This window comes from Schistocerca gregaria, chromosome 1, assembly GCF_023897955.1.
Source record: "Schistocerca gregaria isolate iqSchGreg1 chromosome 1, iqSchGreg1.2, whole genome shotgun sequence".
Classification (NCBI taxonomy): domain Eukaryota; kingdom Metazoa; phylum Arthropoda; class Insecta; order Orthoptera; family Acrididae; genus Schistocerca; species Schistocerca gregaria.
In genome coordinates this window covers 553,827,553-553,855,205 of record NC_064920.1, presented here as the reverse complement: position 1 = coordinate 553,855,205, position 27,653 = coordinate 553,827,553, and the positions used below count along the sequence as shown (strand labels likewise).

Genomic DNA, 27,653 nt, shown 5'->3' with positions numbered 1-27,653 from the left:
CGAAAGCAACCAGTCATTCAGACCTGCCAGCATATTGGTGTGCTAGGACCATGCCAAGGCCATACTGTGAGGAGTCAGCCACCAAAACCATATGCTGGTCCGTAGAGAACGTAGCTAAATAAGGGGCCGAGAGGAGTTTGGATTTCAACATTTGAAAAGCATGTTCACAATCTGGGCTCCATCAGAAAGGTTCATTATTGCCTAACAAGACATGGAATGGGTGGGCGAATGTGGCCACCCTCTGACAGGAGTTTATGGTAGTAGGCTATCTTCCCTAGGAAGGCCTGAAGCTACTTCATGGCAAGGCATAGATGAAACAGTGCAGATATGCTCTGGCAGAGAGTGAACGTCATCCCATGAGACCTGAATCCTCAAATAAACAGTAGAAGGTTTTTTTTTTAAAAAAAAAAAAAAAAAAAAAAAAAACTGAGATTTCATGAGGTTATGCTGTAAGCCCGTGGATTATAAGACAGGAAACAAAGTGCATAAATTTTCAAGTGACTGGTCACGAAGGAGCTCATGACAACAATATCATCCAGATAATTAGTCCAACCGAGGACAAGCAGTCAATTGCTCTAAAAATCAAGGGAGATGGAAATATTGATAGAGACCAAAATGTGTATCAAATAAATTTTACAACAGTACTGGCCACCTAGTATTCCCGCCAACAATTGCTCCTGGTGGGGAACGGGGGGGGGGGGGGGGGGGGGGTGGTTTCAGTGGTTTCATAGAGTAGAGCCTTCTGGCGCATTTCCTTATCCATAGGGACCGATGACCATCGCAGTCTGGTCCCTTTACCCCCACAAACCAACCAACCAACCTTGTCCATAGCTAAACAGATAATTCCACCACACACCATAGAGTCTGCATAAGTCATTATGAGCCTCAGTAATTAACTGAGACTTACGGCTAAGATCGTGAAGTTCACCTGCCCAGGCCTGTGTGACAGGTTTGGTTTCTTGCGACATTGGTGGGATTCAACTCTTGCCACTATGACGTGTGCATTTGCAGTGGTAGCTGGACAATAAACTGTACATTTGATCAAAAGCAAGAGCAGCTGGTTACTGAAAAGGGGAAACCTGACACAGTAATTGATACATCTTAGGTGGAATCCACAAGAGGAAGAAAGCTTTGCACAAATTCTAGTATGTCTCACTGAAAGCCTAAAAGCCCAAAAATGCTGTCTGAGTCTTTTTCTATAAACTATCCAATCCTTGGGTGAATCATCATACAGAGGAAAAGTGAGTAGATGGACCAGTAGAATGGAAGTTGACTAAATGGTCACAGTCAAAATATGCTGGTAGCACAACATCCGTGATGAATAAACCCGATGAAACCACACTTAAAGATCGCACATGCAGAAACCATTCCAAACTCATCACCATTTGTATTGTAACCAAGCAATACACAAAACCAATCCAAGTCACACAAATATGGTTTTATTCATAATCTCTGAAGCATGACAAAAATATCCTCTTGGGACTCCACAAGACACGGCACAGTGATGTGAGAGATACAAATTAGAATAACACAGAGAGAGGTCAGTCAACGCTACTCTGTGCATACATAAGTGCAAGTCACCAGCAAATGGTGCTGCGGAGACCGTGCCGTGCTGCATCCTACTCCCACAGGAGGACTCCAGCGGGTGGCCCATGCTGATACAGTTGGCAGCCGATTCAGTTGCACATGCATGGTGACACCACACTTGCTGCACTCACACTCACACACCCTGGTAGCAGGACACAGCAACTATTCCATTTTTGTTGGAACAAATAGCCACCTTTCCATTCAGTTTTACGCAAGAAACTTCTTGCAAGCTTAAAACTGTGTGCTGGATCAAGAGTCGAACTCAGGACTCCAGGTATTTGATGGAGGTAGCCTGGCCTGAATTTCAGAGATGAGATTTTTTTCAAATTTCTTTGTGAGGGAAACATTAACAAATGATAAAATTTGTTTTATTTTGGCAGGTCTGGTGTGGATGATGGGATTTTTATCAGATATGATCTTTCTGATTTTGCAAAAGTTAAGGCATTTTGAGCATTTTGTACAGCTTAATGAATTATTCGCTAAACCTTTCAGACATTAAACAAAACAACACATATCAAAAAAGTAAATAAAATGACATCTTATAAAATTTTAAACTACCTTTCTATTCATTTTCTCTGATTTACATAGAAGACATTCTCTGAAGCTGACTGCTGCAGGCAGATTTATTCTCTTACAGGTTTGACAAAGTATTACTATGAAACATATTTACACTGCAGTAAGAGCTATAAATGCTGTACTTAGAAATTTGGATGTAGATTTTAGTACAGCTGGCACAAAACAGTGTCATGAGTGAAGGAAATAAGGGTTTCTCATTGCATCAAAAGATTCCATTTCATGATTATCCAAAAGATTTCAAGGCGCAAGAGAGAACACTCGCTGGGCACAATACTTCCTACTATAGCACACTTCAGGGAATTGTGTGCACTGATCATGTTGTGTGATTAAGTGAACAAAACAATTATTTATTCTTTTTGATTTGTTGCTCCTAACATAAAAGAGAAAGTTGATTTCTTAAAAATATGTTGCCAAGTTTATGATACATAGTAAGACACAGGATATTAGGCAAAGGCCATGTGCCTGGATATTTCTCTTTCTCTCTCTCTCTCTGTGTGTGTGTGTGTGTGTGTGTGTGTGTGTGTGTGTGTGTGTGTTGGGGTTTCTATAGAATCAAAGTCTGTGGCTTTTGTTTTCAGTAAATGAATTCCTAGAGATGGAGTTGGAGTTAAATACTGTTCAGTTTCAAATGAATTTGTGTTAGGAGGTAGAGCAGACAACATGAAATGTTTGTCAAGTTCCTACTGACAGGTTTCTACATGTCTCACCTGCTAGTGTGAGACATGGCTTTGTCTGTGAAAATGGTGCTAACTTCTAAAACCTCATGTTATTACTCAAATCTCACACTGCTTGAACACAGAGATAATTTTATAAAAACATGCAACACTTGGCAGAAACACTATCACCCCATATTTCAGTTATTTAACAAGACTGAAGATGAGTAAAACAATATATCTCTGCATTTATTACATCAATCTAAAAGGAAACATCGGCTTTTAATGCTCATCTGTAGTCATGAAAGCTGTGTTGTTTTCTACTTTGGGATGCTTCAGGTATGGTACTGAGTCACGGTAAAAAGTTTATGATTAAGTCCAATAAATAAATAAGATTTTCTGTTACACACACACACACACACACACACACACACACACACACACACACACACACACATGCACACACACCACATTCTTAACTAGTTTCAGAAACTGAATAATTTAAAAGTCTGTTGCACATCTTATTTACATGACATAGAGGAATTCACACTACAAATAATCTCTGCTTTTTGTAATCAATTCTTTATTTTCTCATACCACTTGAAGCCTCTAAATTTTACATTTTGCATCTGTTAAACACTTTGGCATGTTCTCCTTTATTTGTCTAATTATTGGTGCTTTTGTAATTTTTATGTTCAAGCAGCAAACATATATGTTTAATGTTTCTGGACTTTTGTATCATCAATTAGCAAAACTCTGTTTGAAGCTACAAAAGACCACAGTACACTGAAAACATCGATTTTGAAATTAAAGTGAATGTGTAAAACTCACATTTGCAATTGAATGCTTATCACATTCTCAGATGAACACATTGTTATTGAAAAGACCATTTGCTGCATAAATATAAAACAGTGTGAATCACAACTTAAAGGCTCAATCATTTGCTAGTAAATGCTTTTAGTGACAAATTTGGCACCAGTAGCTCAAGGGATGGGCGTGGCTTCAAAAGGCAGACTTTCAATGCCAACCTCATTGACGCCACGAATGATTCTGAAGTATCCTTTTTCACCCCATTCCTCTCCCCAGCTGTTCTTCACTATCCAATACTTCTCATTAGTCTCATCATCTACACCATAGCCCACCAGCAGTACAACATGATTCGTCTCCTAAAAAGCAAGAAGGAATAGATTATGCAAGGATTATGAAATTATTTATGAAATACCAGAGCTCTAACACTATATGATGATAAACTGAATACATTTAACATAATGATTTATTTTTAGCAACTACAGCAGTACATGATACTTTACTCACACAGGCCTTGTAAACAATAGCACAAAGATTGTTGTAATGTGGTAGGTCTATGCATCTTTATTTGGCATCCAAAACAATCCAGATGAATATGAGAATGGACACTTATAAATCATGAATGGTTGTCAACATGGTTTTGTATTTTGCTCACAAATAGACTTTCACTGTCGTGTTGTTTATTGTTCTCCCAGAAGAGGCAACAATGGCTAAATAATATTTAGATTCTATGGTTAAGGACACCAAGAAAGACCAGGTACTTTGCTCTGATGGTCATCAAAACATGGACGTTTTCTGTCTTGTCTTTTCATCTCGAATGAGTTAATGTTCTGCTGAGAACAGCCGGGGCCTTCTTCAACAACGAATGAAAATAGTCATGTAAATTTATTTCACAGGCCTTACTAGTAAACTTACCCTTCAGTGTAACCATAGACCTACTGAAAACAATTATATGAGGTTGGATCAAAATGTAATAGTTTCGTGTAAAAAAAAAAAAAAAAATAGTGAGTATATAACAGTGGAATTAGTACAGATCGTATGCTGAACTACCCTCTAAACAAACTACCATTCAACATACTCACCATGCATTTCTACACATTTATGCCTTTGCTGAACAAAGCATCAAAACCAGTTTGGGAAAATTCATGGTTTTGTTTCTTGACCCATTTTTGAAAAAAATCAGGTTTCGTTGTTGATTACAAATGCTTAACACATCTGTCTCTTTGAATCACTTCATCAGCATGTCCTCACTTGGCATCTGTGCCAGCTACTGTGCAGTTCATCTGTGATAGACGTTTCTGCATTACCAGATTTCTTCATCCCATGCTGCACATTGCTCACGTACATTACAGCACCCATATGCTTTCTTCATGGATGAATTTAAAATCACTTTACAATCTTGGGTCAAGAAGCGCAATCCTGAATTTTTCCAGACTGCGTTCAATGATGGTGCAAGTGTGTACAAATGCATAGTGATTATGTATTGTTTTGAACTGTATTGCTGTGTAGAAGTGCACCATCTACCCCTCTGAGAGTGTCAACACAACCGTTATGAGACTGAATAGTTAAAATTTCTACCCGGCTGTACTTGTTTAGATTATTAGTGGCTTTGTAAGACACCAAATGCGAATGTCCAGGTGGTTTGTAAAACAAGCACAGATGCTGCATTTCCAATAACTTGAAGATTTGTTTCTTAACTGTGTATCACAGTGGGAAGTCAATAAAATGTGTTTTTGCTATTTAGCAGTCTGATCAGTATTCAGTCATCCAACATTCAACTCCTTTGGCCATGAGAAGGACACTGGAATGAAAAGAGTGTGTTGAATTTGATGAAAAACCTAGCATTTTCACATGTCTTACCATAACAGATTTTTCAAAAGGTTCTACATTAGTCAATAGGAATATATTTTGTAACATACGCTATCATAAATTAATGTACATTCAATATTTGGTATGTTCAACACAACTGAATCTAGCAGGGATTCATTGCCCTTCTACCAAATAATACCACAATTTTACAGTTTGTGTGGTGCACATCTCTGCATAAGGTAGCTGTCAGTCTTTGTACCAGGGTCATATTTTGTGGTGATCTAACGGGAAATTACTATAATTTTGATACTAAAGTATTTCCTCATAGATAACCCCATCACCTCCAAAGAGCCTGAGTTAGCTGCGCACACTACCTGCTAAAACACTGATGCATAACCTTAACAGTAATGACCCTAGAATGAGATTTTTACTCTTCAGCAGAGTGTGCACTGATATGAAACTTCCTGGCAGATTAAAACTGTGTGCTGGACCGAGACTCGAATTCGGGACCTTTGCCCATGAAAGGCAAAGGACCCCAACTTGAGTATCGGTCTGGCACACAGTTTTAATCTGCCAGGAAGTTTCATATCAGGGCACACACCACTGCAGAGTGAAAATCTCATTCTGGAAACATCCCCCAGGCTGTGGCTAAGCCATGTCTCCACAATATCCTTTCTTTCAGGAGTGCTAGCTCTGCAAGGTTCGCAGGAGAGCTTCTGTAAAGTTTGGAAGGTAGGAAATGAGATACTGGCAGAAGTAAAGCTGTGAGGATGTGGCGTGAGTCGTGACTGGGTAGCTCAGTTAGTAGAGCACTTGTCCGCGAAAGGCAAGGGTCCTGAATTCGAGTCTCGGTCCGGCAGACAGTTTTAATCTCCCAGGAAGTTTCAGTAATGAATCTATTACACCTTCCTGGGGTACACTAGATACTACTTTAGTGTCTGTACACAACCCTCCATTCAGAATAATGGGCTACATCCTGCCTGTTAGGCAATTTTTGATCCAGATGCAAACCTAGTAAGCTATCCCAAAGGAACTGAATCAGATGCCGTCCAGAATTCTAGAGAAAGTGAATCAAATTGATTTCCTCTATGCATGACATACTGAGTGTGCACTGACGAGCCTAAACATAATGATTGCTGCTCATAGTAAGACTAAATGTTGCTGGTAGCACTGTGTGCACAAAACACAATAAGGAAACTATGTAAGTGGAGTAGACACAAATCACCCATCATTCTTGTGATGATAAAGGCCACAAATAGGAAAATCCATTGATATAAGTGACTTTGACAAAGACCAGATTGTCATGGGCCAGTGCCTAGGAATGAGCACTTTAGAAATGGTGAAGTTGTTTGGTTGTTTTGGGGATATGTGGAAACTGGTTGAAGAATGGTCAAACCATGGATAGATGAGAAAGTGTTGGAGATTGGTGCCTCATCACAGAATGTAGAGGTAAATGGCAAAGTGTGTCAGATTTGATGACATTGGTGGTGCAGGCTCAAGTGTTACAGAGCACTTAGTTGTTCCTAAGTTGACCTAATGACATGATCAATTATAACTCCAGCAGACACGAGACCATTGATATTGGAATGCTGATCAATTGAAATGTTTCAGCTGGTCAGATGGATTATGATTGTTGTTACATTGGCCTATATCTGCATCTACATCTATACTCTGCAAATGACAATGATGTGCATGGCGGAAGGTGCATCCCACTGTACCAGTTATTAGGGTTTCTTCCTGTTCTATTCATGTATGGAGTGCAGGAAGAATGATGGGCCAAATGCCTCTGTGCATGCAGTAATTATTCGAATCTTATCTTCATGATCCCTATGTGAGTATTAGTATATTCTCCAGAGTAGTCATTTAAAGCTGGTTTTTGAAACTTTGTTAATAGACTTTCTCAGAATTGTTTATATCTATCTTCAAGAGTCTTCCAGTTCAGTTCCTTCAGCAGCTATGTGATACTCTCACACAGATTAAAAAAAACCTGTGACTATTTGTGCTGCTCTTATCTGTATATGTTTAACATCCCGTTATTCCTGTCTGGGATGGGTCCCATACACTTGAGAAATATTCTAGAGCTGGTTGCACAAGTGTTTTGTAAGCTATCTCCTTTGTAAATTGACAGTATTCTATCAGTAAACTGAAGTTTACCAACTGCTTCACCCATGACTGAAACTATGTGATCACTCCATTTCAGTCGGCCACTGTGGCTGAGTGGTTCTAGGCGCTTCAGTCTGGAACCGCGCGACCGCTATGGTCGCGGTTCGAATCCTGCCTCGGGCATGAATGTGTGTGATGTCCTTAGTTTAGTTAGGTTTATGTAGTTCTAAGTTCTAGGGGTCTGGTGACCTCAGATGTTAAGCTCCATAGTGCTCAGAGCCACTTGAACCATTTGAACTCCATTTCATATCCCTACAAAGTGTTACATCCAGATATTTGTATGAGTTGGCCAATTCCAACAGTGACCCACTGATATTATAGTCATAGGTTGCTGCGTTTTTTCGTTTTGTGAAGTGCAAAATTTCACATTTCTGAACAGTTAAAGCAATTTACCAATCTCTGCACCACTTTGAAATCTTATTAAGTTCTGACTCAATATTTATGCAGTTTCTTTCAGATAGTATTTCATTATAGATAACTGCATAATCTGCAAAAGCTTGATTTTATTATAAATATTGTATGCAAGGCCATTAATATGCAACATGAACAGCAAAGGTCCAATGCACTTCTGTGGGGCATACTTGAAGTTACTTCTACATCTGACTAATACTCTCCATCCAATTTAACATGTTAGATCCACCTCAATCCAGACACAAATTTCACTTGTTACCCCGTATGATTGTGCTTTTGACAGTGAGTGTAGGTTTGGTACTGAGTCAAATGCTTTTTGGAAACCAAGAGATACAGGGTGATGGTTGTGTCTGGGTACATGGTAATCCAGGTACGATGCTACGGGGGACATTCACCAGGCCTTCCATGGGACCTGTGATAGTAACCAAAGGGACCATGACAACTATGGACTACATGAACACTATTGTGGACCAACTAATTACCTTCATGTCTGACGTTTTCTTCGAAGGGGAAGGGATCTTTCAGCAGAATAACTATCTGTGTAACAATACCAGAATTGTGTTATAGTGGTTTGAGGAGCATGATAATGGACTCACATTGATGTCTTAGCCAACAAATTCACCTGATCTGAATCTAGTGGGATACATCTGAGATGCTATTGGGTGCAATCGCTGAACTAAAAAACCACTAACAGTAATTTAAGGAAGTGGTGTGACCTGTGTGTAGGCATCAAGTGCCACATTCTCTGGAAAATACTCACCTTCATGGAGGACAACTATTTAATTGCCATTTGGCCATCCCAATTTAAGTTTCCCATGATTTCCCTAAATTGATCCAAGCAAGTAAATGGTGGAATGGTTTCCGTGAAAAGAGCACAGCTGATATCCTTTCATAAGCTGAGTTTGTGCTTCATTTTTAATAAGTGTGCTGTTAATGAGATGTTAAACCCTAATACTTCGTTTCTTCTCTGGAAAGCAATCCAGAATTTGTCAAACCCATGCTATGCATTATCACTGTTGTATTGTGTTCCAGTGGTGGACAAGTGAATTATTAATCAGATGGTCTAATCATTTGGTTCATGAGTGTATGTAATGATAGAGATGAGTTTTCCATGTTCAGCTTTTTCGGAACTTAAGCTGGTTCTACTTTAAATAAATCTGAGTGATATATGATGGTAGTTCTGTCAACAACTTCCACTTCCTTTTTTCTAGATGGTTATGATTTGTGCTTGTTTGCAATTATATGGAATATACAGACAGTGGACAAAAATGTGGTAATGCCAACGAAAAACACAATAAATTACCATGCCTAATTTGGTGTAGAAAAATGTTGGCATCAAAATAGCTTCCAGTCATCTCAGAATGGATAAATACAAGTCCTGTATGATTTTAAAGGGAATCTTATACCATTCTATCAGCAAAATTGTGTCAAGTTCAGGTAACGGTAGTGGAGGTGGATAGTGGGAGTGCATCCTTCTCTTCAAATCAGTCCACAAAGACTCAATAATACTGAGGTCTAGTGACTGTGGTGGCCAGGGGAGACGTGACAATTGGTTCTTGTGCTCACCAAAGTAGTCCTGGCTAATGGAAGCAGTGGAACAGTGGCCCTGTTGTCTTGGAACACAGCATTACCATTGTGGGACAAATATCGTACCATGGGATGGACATGATAAGCCAAAGTGATTACATAATTCTTGACAGAATATCTACGGCACCCAAGGAGTACCACAGTATTGCTGCACAAATCTCAACTGAATCCCAGCCTTATTTTATTCTTGGGACGTAAACTCAGCCTGAAGTTAGAGACAGTGTGCAAGACTCATCCTACTGAATGACTTACTTCTGTAGTTCCATAATTCAGATTTTTTGCCTTTCGCACCGTGTTCTCCTACCATGACATTTGAATCACTGACAAGTGGTTTTGATATTCCAACTCACCCTCTAGTTCCCTGCTTATGGAGCTCTATTTTGTGTTGTTTTCATGCTGACAAAGTTCGAAGGTGCCACATTCAGCTCTACAGTGACTTTTGTGGCTGTCATCCTCTTATTTTTTGTCACAATCATTCAACACACACTTTTGAACACATTGTGTCTTAGTGGATGATGTTTTTCCTCTTTCCCTGTATGTGGTGTAAATTTTCAGTTTTGTGCATCTTGAAACACCAATCACATCAGCTACCTTGGCTATGGAGGCACTTGCCATGCAAGCACTAAGAGCTTGCCTACATTCCAGTTCATTTAGGTCCAACATAAAGCACCCATAACTACACATAACACTGCTATGACCATGGCTAACACTTGCAACAAATTCACAGCTGCTGTTTATGGTCAAATACAGGAGCACAACCAACAGGCTTTGCTAACATCTGCATTCTTGTTCAAGCATTCATTTCTCTTGCTGTTTATATAATTTCGTCCAACCCTGTATGTATGTACAAGAAATCTACAGTAAATTATGTAAGTTACCAGCACAGGTGCAGTGTGGAGTTATCAGCTGGGATAAAGTGTGATCACATCATTAGGCTAGATCTAATGCTGACCCAACTAACAGGTCCAATCTATCTACTTTTTCTCAGAGACCTTTTTCCTACTGTTTTAAATAAGTTACTACTGGAGATTCATTGGTAATGTTGATGAACATGACATAATTGCAATTCTTTCTGATGTAGAAGAGGACATGTTCCGTGACCACTATATCTTATCTGTATTGATTGTTTTCTGTGGGGTGCAATGATTACTGTTGAGGATGCTACTCCTGTAACAACACTAGAATTGAAACACCAAGTGCACAGCCACACTTTTTTCATTTCGTCCTTCAGTCTCTACACTGCTTGTTTACACTCTACATTAAAACAGATTTCAAAGTTTTCTACTTCTTTTTACAATTACAGCATGAATAGTGCTATAATGGAATTCACTATATCTGAACTTGTGAACCATTTTCAAACATGCAAGTACAACAGTGCCCGTCAAGCGATTTTTAGACAAGGGTTTTTGTGCAAAGACAGTGAGATTACTGCTCCTCCCAACAAAAGTTTCACAAGTGTAGTCATTGCATCTATTTTATACTGATGGATGGGTTTTAAGAAACCTTGACACCACCAGTCTGAAGCTTCGATGCATATGTGGGCCCAAACGATGTAAACCCACCTGAATAGCCATGTGTGTTAAAAGTGCTGCTTCCATGACAGAGATTTGATGACCCCAGATCGAATCTTCCTGGTGGATCAATAATGAGGATAGATGTACAGCCCAGGCTGGAAGTGGTTTTTAGCTGGTTTCCCACATCCTACTAGGTGAATACTGGGCTGGTATCCAAGTCCTGGCTCAGTTATATGATTTGCAAACATTTAGAAAACTTTAGTCACTACACGCAGGCGGTTGGGATGCACATATTCAATCTCAGAGGGGAGGGGGCGTTAATGGGGTGGCAACAAGAAGAGTGGCGGTTGCTTTTGACCATGGTCAGGTGTGGACTAACTATACGCACTAGGCAGTGGTCTGCTAATGAAGTTGTTTATTTGTGCATCACAGTGTTTGTGTTGTATAGTGTTCATGAATATTGTACCTCATGTAGCACTCTTACCACTGAGTGACACTTAGTTACATTCCATAACAAAATTACATGAACATGTACTTATGAAACTGAACAATTGATTCATGAAGAGCTGCACCTGGTCTCACAAGAAGTGATAGGTATCTACTTGTCTATCACCAGCAGCATCATCTACATTAAAATGACTATGGAGTAAGCATCCACTGATGTAGTTCGAGAGCACTCACACAGACCAAAGTTTAAACATTCTGACAGGCAAATTGGGGAGGTGATAGAAGACCACACTGGTTCTGGTTTTCGAACAATTTGGCTGTTCAACCTCCCTTTTGAGATGGCACAATATGTGATTGTTGAAGCCTTCCAATCCCATGGCAACATAGTGGGCCACATCATGGAAAAATGGCAGATGTTCACAACATACCACATTTTAAATGATGTCTGAGCGATCAGATTGAACTGTAAAAACATGTACCATCCTATCTGCTGATAGATGGTGCATGAGCCACCATCATGTATCGTGTCCAGCAAAGGCATATACGGATGTGGACAACAGGACAATGTTAGGTATGATTGTCTCTGTTGTCATTTGTTCCAGATCCCGACTGGTGACACAGCTCCCAAACTGATGGTCACTGCTTTACCCAACATGGATGCTTTACACAACATGGATGTGTCACTTCAGGAATCACCTGTTCTTCTGTTGGAACTTCCCCTTGGAAATGATGGAGCAAATGATACCCCACTTGCACCATCTCCTCTGATGGCAATGAGACCAACAACTCTACAGAGGTCAATGAACAGCCTGTCCACTGCAATGGACAGAAAACTAAGTGTGGTGCCTACCTCTGCTTTCCTTCAGATGGGCATAACTTCAGATGACAAATGGCCACATTCCAACAAAGGACAGAACCTCTGAAAGAAGAGGGAGCTCCAAAAACAGAAGAAGCAAAGTCAAAGCCCTCCAACAATACACTTCTTCATGTAGCATTATGGGTAGTCAACCAGATACCAGACACTGATCTCCTTTGAGCACCCTGACAACAATAGTGGCTGCTCCCAATGTCCCGTCTGGGGAGCATCCTTTCCACTGCCTGTGATCCCACCTGATAATGACAGATTACATGGAGGGATGTTCCCCAGCTCTAACCATGGTAGTGTCACCACCCTTAGCCCTCGATGAGTGTGGCAGTTACCTGCCACAAGTTTGGATCTCCTCGGCTGACGATGTTGATGATGTAGCAGATTGGGTTGCTGGTTCATCTGTCAGGGTGTGCCACATGTTGATGCCCAACGCAGCTTCCAGCCAGTGATTGCAGCCACAGTGGTTGCACTGAACGTTTCAAAACAACTGGACATCTCCGCAGGACCCTCTGTGTCATTAGGGAGAGCCCATCCACTACACTACCATATTATGATGATGAATCTGGCCATCACTCAGGCTCCACATAAAATGGCAATGTTCAGAGATACCATGTACACTGCTGATGTCAACATTGCCCTTCCATGAGAAGTGATCATTACTGATTTCTATGCTCCACCTTGCTATACGGCCCACATCTCCCATGCCCCTGATAACGGTAGTGGAGTCCTGCTCCTCCTTGCATGGCTACCCACTGAATATGTAGTGTACCTTTCTGATACCAGGGGTGTGGCCCTCACGCTGTTTGGTTTCTGGATCCTAAAAGTATATGCACTGTCCAACTCCAGTCAACGTCAGAATAACACATCTTCTTTGCTGACAAAGTAAGGTTGCTTTTTTAGGATCGCCTGGATGACATAGTTCTTGGTAGGGACTTCTACTCCACACAAGGGCCTACTGATCAACTCTCACGACATTTCCTGCATACAGCCCTCTCTGTCATCATCAACCAACTTCAGTTTATCAACACATAGGTGGAGGTTCATGGCACCCATGCAGGTTTCATGTACTATACGGCGCACTTGTCCAGTTGACTGTACATATCTAACACATTCCCTTGCTGGAGACCCTCAACATGCCAAAATTAAGCTTCTGGCTTTCTCTGACCATGAGGCCTACATCTGCAATGTCACTCTCACTTATCGACAGGTGTGGCACAGTTGTGGACTGTGGAAATTAAACATTGCCAACTGGACTGTCCATGACTGCTGACAGATTGCTGAGGATGTGCAGGCCCTCTGTCATTGATGTCACCTCGCTTACCCATCCACCCTATCCTGGTGGCTATCCTGCATAAAACCGGCTATATGCAAGCATTGCTGAGTTATGGCTAACATGTCAAGGCTTGGAATGTGAGCACTATGGACTTTTACTATTAGTCCTACACGACTGCACTTCGATAACATTTTCTCCTTTCCATCAGGCGATCATGCATCATGCTAAAGTGCACATCACTTCACTGATGTGACATTTGGAAGGGACTCTTGTCCGGTTCTGCTCCCATTACTGTATGACTCACAAAATACCATCAATGTACCACCTCCTCATAGAACACTGGACTTGTCGTCAAGATCTCATATACAAACTCACCCATGTGGAAGGATGACGATATATTATGCAATGCACCACTGATCACACTTTCCATTCATATTTCACCTGGCTGCTGTATGCTGCCATCCCACATATCCCAAATTTAATTGAGGAGGTAGAGGCACTCACTGTTAACACTATATACCAGAGGACGTGGTTTAAGAACTTCAGGAAGACATTATAAGGAAACAGCCTTCCCCAAGACTCTAATGAAGAGACTGATACCACCTTACACACACACACACACACACACACACACACACACACACACACACACACACACACACACAGTTCCTTCTTCCATGCATCCATGAGGCTCTCGGACGAGTCAGTGCTTCCGACGGACTTATATATATAGAGAGGGAAACATTCCACGTGGGAAAAATATATCTAAAAACAAAGATGATGTAACTTACCAAACGAAAGCGTTGGTATGTTGATAGACACACAAACAAACACAAACACACACACACAAAATTCTAGCTTTCGCAACTCACAGTTGCTTTATCAGGAAAGAGGGAAGGAGAGGGAAAGACGAAAGGATGTGGGTTTTAAGGGAGAGGGTAAGGAGTCATTCCAATCCCGGGAGCGGAAAGACTTACCTTAGGGGGAAAAAAGGTCTCTATGTCTGCTTGTGCCTGTATATGTGCGAATGGATATGTGTATGTGTGAGAGTGTATACCTGTCCTTTTTCCCCCCCCCTAAGTTAAGTCTTTCCGCTCCTGGGATTGGAATGACTCCTTACCCTCTCGCTTAAAACCCACATCCTTTCGTCTTTCCCTCTCCTTCCCTCTCTCCTGATGGAGCAAGCGTGGGTTGCGAAAGCTTGAATTTTGTATGTGTGCTTGTGTGTCTATCAATATACCAACGCTTTCATATATAGTACAGTTTGCTAAAACATTTGATATTCATTGTGAAAGCATATAGAATGTCCTGGAAGGACGTATATTATCATAATTGGCAGGGGATTGTTGTCAGCCGGCTGGGGTGGCTATGGCCGCAGGTTCGAATCCTGCCTCGGGCATGGATGTGTGTGATGTCCTTAGGTTAGTTTGGTTTAAGTAATTCTAAGTTCTAGGGGACTGATGACCTCAGCAGTTAAGTCCCATAGTGCTCAGAGCCATTTTGTATTGTTGTCATTTACAAAATCTTGTACAGGTGCTGAGTTACATGTTTAATCAAGAAATGTTGGCATAACTGATTGGCACTTCTAATTACCTTAACTGCAGTTGATTGGTGGGTTGACACAGAGAACATCATTTTCTTGAGAAACAACTTAAAAGTTATTTTCATTTTTTTATCTATTTTATGTCCTCCTCTGTAATTAATATCCTTTGTAATTACATTTCTAATTAACATTCCAATTGTTTACACCACACAACTTTCCGATTTTCATAATTTAAGGCTTCATTTGTAAAATTTACGTATGTAGTCGCATAAAGCACGAGATTTGTACTGCCACTGAATGTTGGTAACCAAATTCAAACTGTAATTAAAGTTCAGATTGATTTTTAATATTTAAAACTATAGATAATACTAAAAAACATTATGTAATATGATATTGTATTTTATACCTTATTCGTCTGTAACGTCAGTTTCTTTACTTTTGCAAATTTTGATTGTAACATCAAAATTGTACAAAATTAATAATGGGTTATTTTGAAATTTATTGTTAAAATTCTATATAAAGCGATTCAGCGAGGCTGCAAGTTAGTTGTTGAGTTGTTTTCAGTCTGTCAAAGAGATCTGTGAAGCATGTCAGTCAGTGTTTTTGTTAACGTGACCAATTCAGCTGTCAATAAATTTTGTGAAATTGGCAACTTTCTTTCATCAAAATGAACTCCATGCAATAGAAAGTTAGCTTAAATGTAACGATCCGTGCAGAACGTTATAACATGACCACAGATGACCCTAGAAGCTCTCAACGCGGGAGCTGCCGATAAGTTCGCAGGGCCTGACGGTCTCCTCCTCGAATGTTATGTGTTGGTACCTACTTGAGCATCCATCTGTCGGAACTGATGTCCATAACAACGACGATCCCAGTCATCTTCCTTGATATTGTCATCATCCTGGTCCCTAAACCGCTTGGAGGGTCATGGGTTTGTGATTACTGGCCCTTTACTCCACTCAACAACGATATATTCATACAGCCCTTTGCTATTACAGGGATGTGATCACACTCACCAGGTCGCGATGTGTGCCTGGTGCATTGGCATAATTTGACTTCAGTTAGGCATTTGGCTGTGTCACTCACATGTTTCTGAAGACAGTCCTCCAGCACAAGGGTTCTCCGGCTCATATAGTAACAGTGGTAATGCACCTCTTCAAGAATACTCTACGGACGCCTCACCATGTCTCTAGTGATCGAGTGCTCTGTCCAACAGGGTTTTCCACTTTCCATGATACTTTACACCCTGGTTTTAGAACACCTTCTCCAGGGACTTCGCCAACATCTGGTGGGCCTGTCAATGCATATGTACTACATCTGTTGTATGTCTTATGCTGATGGTCTCGTTCTCCACCTACACAGCGAGGATGATGCCCACTTGGCTCTATCATGGATGATGACATATGGGGAGGTATCGGGCAGTTCTCTTAACTTTTCCAAATCGCAGATTCTGCTCATTGTTGAAGGCTTACCTGAGAGATGTGTCGCTCCTATAAGTGTGGCCACCACTGTGTGCTACTTAGGTGTTTATTTTATGAACGATCTCCACAGTTTGGAGGTGACAACCAGCAGACTCTCCCCAAAATGATCTGGGTGGCCTTGTTGATCACTGACTTAGATCCCTCAACACTGTACAGCACACATGGAACATGAGTGTCTACTGTGCTTCTCGCATCCCTCATGTGGCATGAGTGTTCCCGCTCCTGATTACCATTGCCCATTGTACGTTGATGACGATGGGATCCTTTGTCTGTACTTGGATGTTGTTCAATGTTCAATATGCCTCCTTTGCCCTCCCATAGGGGCGTGATGGGGTTGGCTTATTCCACATGTCAGACAGATTTACATCCCTTCCTGTTAGCTGCCAAATGAAAGTCCAGGCCCATTGCCTGACGAACCTCGCTGGACTGACTTCACATGAATATAAACCAGTTTGTCATGTTATTGAACATTCCATTCCCCTTTTATCACTTTCGGTATATCTTTCTGGAATTAAGTTATATCCTCCACTTCTTACCACTTCCACTAATTCTCCAAACACAGATGATCCATTAAAAAAGTACTGGGCCCCTAATCCCACTGAACACAAGTTTCCCCAGGTGTATGGAGAGTGGTACATACAGGCTTTCTCAAAACTAGTATCCAATCAGCCTGTTTGTCACCATCAGTGGCAAGCAGGTCAACCAGTTTCGTTTGCACTGCATCCACCTCGCTGACACACCCCTATGTGTGCACTGTGGTGTGGACGACACAGATGCTCAGTGATTCTCATGTGGTCCATTGTCTGACGTCTGGAGGCTTGCAAAGCGTATCTTGGGTTTCCTTATCTGACATACACCTGCTCCGATCACTTTCCAGACGCTTTTGTTCCAAGACGTGATTCATTACCCTGCAACAAAAGCTAACACTGTGAATTGGATACATGACCATACCTTTTTGGTCCCAACAAGAAATTGGAAATGGGTTACTGGACGTACCTTAATGATCAACATTGTAAACTTATTTGCAACCTCAGATACAAGCAGTTCTCTTCAAATTTTCTATGGAGCGCCTTTCATGGTCCACCTTCCAGCTGGAACGTCCAAACTGTGAGATGTTAATGCTTACTTTGCCGTCATGATGCTAATGAACTACAAACGGAATTCCCATTAAAATACCGAAAAGACACGTTTGAATGTTCCACCATCCGAAGGTGTGAGCGACTCCTGGAATTCTGGTACATAAAAAAAGCCCTACACAACTCCTTTCACTTTCATCGCTCCTCCGTGTGTCCTCTACCTGATTTCTTTCTTTCTTACCTCCCCCCCCCCCCCCCCTCCAAACCAGTAACAGGGTAGTTGTTTTGGGTTAGGCATAGATAGGTGTCAACGACTGAAGAGGTTCATTTCTTCTTTTTCTTAGGACACAAGTGCCGGTGGCAAATAGACACTTTTTGTGTCGTTATCCTTCCTGTCCAGGGGCGAAAAAAATAAGGATTAGCTGTGCGAGTTACAATCGCCGCCTCCGCAACAGGGAGGTTTGTTGTCCCCATATCGAATCCGCCTGGCAGATGAACGATTAGCGTTGATGCGCCGGCCACCCTGGATGTGGTTTTTTGGTGGTGTCCCACACACCGCAAGGCAAATACTGGGCTGGTACCGAAGTCCAAGCTCAGTTGCACGATTCGCAAACAGTTAGAAAACTTCGGTCACTTTCAGATGAATAACACTGCATACAAAGAGTTGCAGTGCACATATACGGTCTCAGGGGGTAATGGGATGGCAACAAGAAGAGGGTCCGACCACACCTCAAAAATTAACCTTGGTAGATCCGTTTATAACACACCAACACTGTGCCAAAGCAGGACTAAGGCACAAGAAAATGAGGGCGATCTCTTGGCCTAGTCGATGTTTTTCATTGACATGGAGCGTCGCATGAAGTGTACTATAAACAGTATTTGTTTGTACTGACTCCATCGACACGTTTTAAAAACGAAACTGCATATATTGCATATATCTGCCAAAATATCAAAGACAATGAGCCTGATGACTCTTAGGACAGACTCCTGGTAATGTTTATGAAAGAGGAAGTACACTCCTGGAAATGGAAAAAAGAACACATTAACACCGGTGTGTCAGACCCACCATACTTGCTCCGGACACTGCGAGAGGGCTGTACAATCAATGATCACACGCACGGCACAGCGGACACACCAGGAACCGCGGTGTTGGCCGTCGAATGGCGCTAGCTGCGCAGCATTTGTGCACCACCGCCGTCAGTGTCATCCAGTTTGCCGGGGCATACGGAGCTCCATCGCAGTCTTTAACACTGGTAGCATGCCGCGACAGCGTGGACGTGAACCGTATGTGCAGTTGACGGACTTTGAGCGAGGGCGTATAGTGGGCATGCGGGAGGCCGGGTCGACGTACCGCCGAATTGCTCAACACGTGGGGCGTGAGGTCTCCACAGTACATCGATGTTGTCGCCAGTGGTCGGTGGAAGGTGCACGTGCCCGTCGACCTGGGACCGGACCGCAGCGACGCACGGATGCACGCCAAGACCGTAGGATCCTACGCAGTGCCGTAGGGGACCGCACCGCCACTTCCCAGCAAATTAGGGACACTGTTGCTCCTGGGGTATCGGCGAGGACCATTCGAAACCGTCTCCATGAAGCTGGGCTACGGTCCCGCACACCGTTAGGCCGTCTTCCGCTCACGCCCCAATATCGTGCAGCCCGCCTCCAGTGGTGTCGCGACAGGCGTGAATGGAGGGACGAATGGAGACGTGTCGTCTTCAGCGATGAGAGTCGCTTCTGCCTTGGTGCCAATGATGGTCTTATGGGTGTTTGGCGCCGTGCAGGTGAGCGCCACAATCAGGATTGCATACGACCGAGGCATACAGGGCCAACACCCGGCATCATGGTGCGGGGAGCGATCTCCTACACTGGCCGTACACCTCTGGTGATCGTCGAGGGGACACTGAATAGTGCACGGGACATCCAAACCGTCATCGAACCCATCGTTCTACCATTCCTAGACCGGCAAGGGAACTTGCTGTTCCTACAGGACAATGCACGTCCGCATGTATCCCGTGCCACCCAACGTGCTCTAGAAGGTGTTAGTCAACTACCCTGGCCAGCAAGATCTCCGGATCTGTCCCCCATTGAGCATGTTTGGGACTGGATGAAGCGTCGTCTCACGTGGTCTGCAAGTCCAGCACAAACGCTGGTCCAACTGAGGCGCCAGGTGGAAATGGCATGGCAAGCCGTTCCACAGGACAACATCCAGCATCTCTACGATCGTCTCCATGGGAGAATAGCAGCCTGCATTGCTGCGAAAGGTGGATATACACTGTACTAGTGCCGACATTGTACATGCTCTGTTGCCTGTGTCTATGTGCCTGTGGTTCTGTCAATGTGATCATGTGATGTATCTGACCCCAGGAATGTGTCAATAAAGTTTCCCCTTCCTGGGACAATGAATTCACGGTGTTCTTATTTCAATTTCCAGGAGTGTACATCAAGTAGACAACATATTATTGGAAACATATTAATAAACCACACAAAGGCAACGTATTTCAGAATCGACAACTTCAACTGAGAAAGTTAGTGGCTGCGTCTCACTTTGTAGTACAGTATCTTAAAAAACGAGTTACCTAAATAGCCACACACTTTCTAAGTTCAGTGAAAAAGTGCACAAAGAACGTGAGCATTGTTCCCAGGGAGTCAATACATTAGCAAATGTGTCCTGTCTGTTGAAAGAGATGCATAACAAGTGTGACAATGCATGTCATTAATTTACAATACCCACTATACAATAATAGCAGGGCAATGAAAAGCTATAGCTGGACTCCAAATCAGGACAACTGAACAGGCTTTTAAACGCTTCCATTTCCATATGTCTTGAAATTATATTTGCTTAAAGTTTCCCTTGGTGAAACAATACGTAATTTTTCAGGTCTCGCTGAGGATTATTATACTGGAACAATACGCTGTATGGAATTAAGCACCAATTCAGTATCTAAGTGAGATGTTGAGTGTTTTCGAAAAAAGAGACAAGGCACAGTATTGCAATAATGACTTGTTGGATACTGTACTATAAAAAGGCAAGAGGCACAGTATTTCAATAATGGTTTGTTGGGCTCTGTACTATAATAACGCCATTAGATGCCGGCTGTTTCAGAGAAGAGTGGCACGGTAAGTGGAAAGTGCCTGACGCGCATACGCAACACGAATAGTGACATTTTGCGATAAAAATTTTGCCGTCTCAGTGTGATTAGTGGGCCAATGTTGGTGGTTCAGTCTGTAGCGACGGCGGCAACTGCCGTGTCAGCAAGCTGCTGCGATTTCTCCTGGCGCAAGTGCAGTACCAGTGAGTTGACGCTACAGTTTGAACTACCAGCATTATATAGCTGACAATGAGATGGTTGATGTTTAACTCAAGGACTTTGTTGCTTTTGCTGAGCACACGAGTATGTTCACTGGGCACTTTCCTCTTAATGTGCTTCTCACCTTTACAACCTATCGCGGCCATGATACAGTGTAGTCCATACTTACGACGAAGGGGTTGAATTCCCGTGTCGAGGCTGATGTTTCGACGTGCTTGTAGATGCCGCTAGTGTAGGACCGGAAGTCGTTTAACACCATGAAGTCGACAACGAGAGGTCCACGCTGCACAAGTGCTTCTTGCATGAGAACCTCGTTGCCCGCACCATAGTAACCTGTGAAAGTAAACCACAGGGCATTGCACTGATTTCTATAATGCATGCCGCAGAAGCCTCATAAGATGAAAAATGAAACATTTTGCAGACTACTGATGGTGCTATTGCTACAATATTGTTGCACAATATGGACCGCATATAAACCAGCGGTGCAGCAATGCACATCCATTTAGAGGTTGACCAATCCTCTGGCAGCAGCCATGTTTTTCCTAGATTACATGTGGGACGGACGATTTAACATCGACGCTAAGTGATACCAACACGGATCTGATATGTCCAACAAAGCAGCTCTTACAACCTAGATCTGATATTAGATTATAGTCTACAGGTTTCGGCTATATACACTGACAGAAATGGAAAGTGTTAGACGTTCGGTGACCGATATTTATCAAACTTCACTAAGATATTAATTAAATAATGAGTACTAAATTATCGAACTTTAATTTAATTTAGAACTGGTGTCCATCATCATCAACGTATGAGGTGTGACTTCCATGGGCACTATTATCCTCTTGTATTCACTGCAGCATGGGAGCAAACAGCCTACGAATGACAGCTTGAGGAATCGACGTATGAGGTGTGACTTCCATTGGCACGATTATCCTCTTGTATTCATCGTAGCATGGGAGAAAACAGCCTACGAATGTCACCTTGAGGAATTTCTTGCATGCTTGAAACACCTGATGTGTCGCTTCACGAAGATCCCCGGCTGGCAACTTAGATGAAATTATACATCCTCTTAGTACATCTCAGACTTGTGCTAGGGGTGACGAATCAAGGCAGGCCACTCATTTATCCATATAATCCTAAGGGCATTTGTGGTGTGCTCTTTAGTGAGGGGTCTTCTGTTATCATGCTGGAATATGCAGTTAGGTATTCTGGTCAGTCATTGAGATGCTGTGTCCCTCGTGCCAATGATTCGGCTTTTTAGAGTTAGAAAGATGGCGATAAGCGTCCTTCATCTATAGTGATGGTGGTCTTCTGTACTAAAACTAAGCCCACATAAGGATGAAAATTTAATCAACATAAGCTGAAGTATAAGTTTGATAGCGTACAGTCAGTCTTTGTGTAATGCTTCCATTTTCTTCTGTGTTTTGAAATGAGAGGGTAAATGATACAGCCTATCACGAAGCAATGTATGCGTCTGATTAATGAAAGAATTAGTCACATAATTCGGCGTTTTGGAAATAAAGAGAATCAAACTGAAAAGTAAGTTCATGTCCAAATTTTAAAGAGAAAGGGGCGATTACATTTTTTTTATGTTGTGCTATTCACCGTTGAAACTAGTAGCAACAGAGCTTAGAAACCCCTTTTCTGTCTGCACAAAGTATTTTCGATGAATTTTTGTGGCTCTAATAACTTGTTTTGGTTGTGATCTTCATTTTGAAGATGGCTTGAAGCAGCTCTTCAGACTACTATATTCCGTACATGACCTTTCATCTCTGGATAACTACAACAACTTACATCCAGTTGAACCTCCTCATTTATTTCATCCCTTGGTCTTCCTTTACAGTTTTTACTCCCAGTGCTTCCCTCCAGTACAAAATTGGCGATTCCTTTCATGCATCAGAGTGTCTCCTTTCAACCAATCCCTTCTTTTAGTCAAGCTGTCTCTCATAGTTAGTTACATGATCTACCCATCTAAACTTCAGCATCCTTCAGTAGTAATTGTCTTCTTGGCCGAAACGCTTATCGACGATGTCTCAGTTCCGAAGAAGGCTGCACCCAGACAAATTGAGTTTTTAAAAACAGTGTTTACATATTTGAAAAACGGACAAAATTGTATATATATACCTTGAACCACATGCTGCGGATTTCCTGAATTTTATGTAATTCAATGCAATTGTTTCGTTTCACAGTTTGTCATCTTCAACCACATAGAAGTTAATTTAGAGCAGTTATTTAATTCGAAAATTTACGAGTGGGCATGTTTTGGTTAGGCTTACCATTAACTAATAAGGCGGACCCTCTCCCAAAACAAATCTATTTGTAAGCAAACACGGACAGAAGAGTTTCTAACTTAAGATGATCATCTACTAGTTTTAGTATCTCATTTCCTTATCTGCTTCCTCCTGCATCACATTATTAATTCAACTACTCCATTTCTCATGTTTTACTTTTGTTGATGTTCACCTTATAACCTCTTTTCAAGACAATATCGAAGCCATTCAGTTGCTTTTCCAAATACATTGTCATAGACAGTCATCGAAGTTTTTATTTCTTCACTCTATAATTTAATATCCTCTTCAAATATCTCCTCGTTTTTTTATTGCTTGCTCAATGTACAGTTTGAGCAACATGGAGGATAGGCTACAACCTTGCTCACAACCTTCTCAACCAATGCTTAATATATGGCGACTCTTATAACTGCAGCCTGGTTTTGGTACGAGTTGGAAATAATCTTTCACTTCCTGTATTTTATCCTTGCTACCTTCAGAATTTCAAAGAGCGTATTCCAGTCCACATTGCCAAAAGCTTTATCTAAATCTACAAATTCCATAAACGTAGGTTTGTCTGTCTTTAAATTACCTACTAAGATAAATTGTAGGGTCAGTACTGGCTAGTACGTTTCCACATTTCTCTGGAACCCATTCTGATTTTCTGCGCGGTTGGCTTCTATAATTTTTTCATTGTGCTGTAAATAATTTGTGTCAATATTTTGCAACCAAAACTTATTAAAGTTTCTTGAGATCTGAGGTCTTGTGGCGTATATCTTCCTGACCAAGTGGAATAGTTTCGTCATGGCTGGCTCCCTAGGATGTCAATAACTCTCAGGGAATATAATCGTTTTCGAAGCCTTTGTTTCAACTTTTAGACTTCAGCGTTCTGTCAAATACTTCTTACAGTATCATCTTTACGTTTACTTATATTTCGAGTCACTCAAACATAGAAACCTTGTTGAACATTCGTTACACAGATGTATCGTCAAAAGTGGCAAAAAGCAGCTAACGAGAATGTTTAAGATCCACAAAGTGAAGAAATTTTATCTGGTTCAATGCAAACACAAAGAAAGTTCGTAACGTAATTTGATAATACTTTTCAACATAGTATTAGTTAACTGTGAGTTGCAGTTTGTAATGAACAAATTGAGAAATGGCCTATGTACTATTAAGAGTGCAGTATGACGATTGCTTGATTACAAAATATTGATTTTTTAAGTTTCGTCTATTAGTAACATAAAAATTGTACATTGAAATTCGGTCAAGTTCTTGTATAATGGAGACTATGAATTATAGAATAAAACAATTACTACAGACAGAAAAACATTATTTGTGGTTCTCTACAAGGAGAACAGTCCTCTGTCCTTTAATATTATCTGGAAGTAATTAATACACTCCTGGAAATGGAAAAAAGAACACATTGACACCGGTGTGTCAGACCCACAATACTTGCTTCGGACACTGCGAGAGGGCTGTACAAGCAATGATCACACGCACGGCACAGCGGACACACCAGGAACCGCGGTGTTGGCCGTCGAATGGCGCTAGCTGCGCAGCATTTGTGCACCGCCGCCGTCAGTGTCAGCCAGTTTGCCGTGGCATGCGGAGCTCCATCGCAGTCTTTAACACTGGTAGCATGCCGCGACAGCGTGGACGTGAACCGTATGTGCAGTTGACGGACTTTGAGCGATGGCGTATAGTGGGCATGCGGGAGGCCAGATGGACATACCGCCGAATTGCTCAACACGTGGGGCGTGAGGTCTCCACAGTACATCGATGTTGTCGCCAGTGGTCGGCGGAAGGTGCACGTGCCCGTCGACCTGGGACCGGACCGCAGCGACGCACGGATGCACGCCAAGACCGTAGGATCCTACGCAGTGGCGTAGGGGACTGCACCGCCACTTCCCAGCAAATTAGGGACACTGTTGCTCCTGGGGTATCGGCGAGGACCATTCGCAACCGTCTCCATGAAGCTGGGCTACGGTCCCGCACACCGTTAGGCCGTCTTCCGCTCACGCCCCAACATCGTGCAGCCCGCCTCCAGTGGTGTCGCGACAGGCGTGAATGGAGGGACGAATGGAGACGTGTCGTCTTCAGCGATGAGAGTCGCTTCTGCCTTGGTGCCAATGATGGTCGTATGCGTGTTTGGCGCCGTGTAGGTGAGCGCCACAATCAGGACTGCATACGACCGAGGCACACAGGGCCAACACCCGGCATCATGGTGTGGGGAGCGATCTCCTACACTGGCCGTACACCTCTGGTGATCGTCGAGGGGACACTGAATAGTGCACGGTACATCCAGACCGTCATCGAACCCATCGTTCTACCATTCCTAGACCGGCAAGGGAACTTGCTGTTCCAACAGGACAATGCACGTCCGCATGTATCCCGTGCCACCCAACGTGCTCTAGAAGGTGTAAGTCAACTACCCTGGCCAGCAAGATCTCCGGATCTGTCCCCCATTGAGCATGTTTGGGACTGGATGAAGCGTCGTCTCACGCGGTCTGCACGTCCAGCACGAACGCTTGTCCAACTGAGGCGCCAGGTGAAAATGGCATGGCAAGCCGTTCCACAGGACAACATCCAGCATCTCTACGATCGTCTCCATGAGAGAATAGCAGCCTGCATTGCTGCGAAAGGTGGATATACACTGTACTAGTGCCGACATTGTGCATGCTCTGTTGCCTGTGTCTATGTGCCTGTGGTTCTGTCAGTGTTATCATGTGATGTATCTGACCCCAGGAATGTGTCAATAAAGTTTCCCCTTCCTGGGACAATGAATTCACGGTGTTCTTATTTCAATTTCCAGGAGTGTACTTCCAAGCATTTAAGATTCGTCCTAACAGATAAAGTTTTGAAACTCCGTGGCAGATTAAAACTGTGTGCCCGACCGAGACTCGAACTCGGGACCTTTGCCTCAGGAGAGCTTCTGTAAAGTTTGGAAGGTAGGAGACGAGGTACTGGCAGAAGTAATGCTGTGATTACCGGGTGTGAGTCGTGCTTCGATAGCTCAGATGGTAGAGCACTTGCCCGCGAAAGGCAAAGGTCCCGAGTTCGAGTCTCGCTCGGGCACACAGTTTTAATCTGCCAGGAAGTTTAATATCAGCGCACACTCCGCTGCAGAGTGAAAATCTCATTCTGGAGATAAAGTCTTGCTTGAAGCTGATTGAGGTCATTACGCGTTGAGAAAGAAGCAAATGTTATAGCTATGTTGCAGAAAAGCGTACGAAGCAGCAGATAACTAGCCGGCCTGAGTGGCCGAGCGGTTCTAGGCTCTACAGTCTGGACCCGCGCGACCGCTACGGTCGCAGGTTCGAATCCTGCCTCGGTATGGATGTGTGTGATGTCCTTAGGTTAGTTAGGTTTAAGTAGTTCTAAGTTCTAGGGGACTGATAACCTCAGAACACCGAGCGAGGTGGCGCAGTGGTTAGACACTGGACTCGCATTCGGGAGGACGACGGTTCAATCCCGCGTCCGGCCATCCTGATTTAGGTTTTCCGTGATGTCCCTAAATCACTCCAGGCAAATGCCGGGATGGTTCCTCTGGAAGGGCACTTCCGACTTCCTTCCCCATCCTTCCCTAATCCGATGAGACCGATGACCACGCTGTCTGGTCTCTTCCCCAAACAACCAATCAACCAACCTCAGAAGTTAAGTCCCATAGTACTCAGAGCCATTTGAAGCCAGTAGATAACTACGAGAACGAATGTTTGTAGTTTCCTTTTGTGGCAACATAATCAGCGCGCTAAGGTACACGATAACTTAAGGTAGTGAAGGTTTGACATACCTCGCAGGACAAGAATTTTGCAAGTGATGTGAGAGGGTAAAGTTCCAAGATTGATATTCTGAAGCATTAACGTATACCTAGCATGCATCACTGGCTGCCTCACCCACGGACGTCGTATAGGTACCTCTTCAAGGAGATAGGCATTTTAACTACGCTGTCACAATGCATATATTCGTGAATGAAATTTGTCATAAATAATCCATCGAAAAACTGCCAAGAGCAGTGTTATACGTATCTACAACACAAGCGAGAAAAATGACCTTTATTACCTTTGTTAAAGTTGTCAGTGGCTCAGAGAAGAGTTCAATATGTAGCAACAAACGTTTTTGATTATTTGCCTTATAACACAAAATGTCTGACAGGTAGCGAAGCAAGTTTTGAATCTAATTCAAAATCTTTCTCCTGGGCACTCCTTCTATTCTAATGACAAATCTCTTCTTAAAAACTGGTATCAGAGAAAAAAAGTAGTTTCATAAGTAGGACTAAAATA

At 42.6% G+C, this 27,653-nt stretch overlaps 1 protein-coding gene across 3 annotated transcripts in view; it reads right to left on the bottom strand.

The window, feature by feature from the left end:
* Nucleotides 1–3,382: 3,382 nt before the first annotated feature.
* Nucleotides 3,383–27,653, bottom strand: part of LOC126283468 (dipeptidyl peptidase 1-like) — a 93,825-nt gene continuing 69,554 nt past the window's right edge. For all 3 annotated transcript variants that reach the window (XM_049982277.1, XM_049982295.1, XM_049982287.1), the window contains 2 exons: nt 21,273–21,436; nt 3,383–3,982 (listed from right to left, as the gene is read on the bottom strand). In XM_049982277.1, coding sequence (XP_049838234.1) covers nt 3,800–3,982; nt 21,273–21,436 — 347 coding nt within the window. In that variant the 3' untranslated portion in view covers nt 3,383–3,799. The remainder of the gene's footprint in view (nt 3,983–21,272; nt 21,437–27,653) is intronic.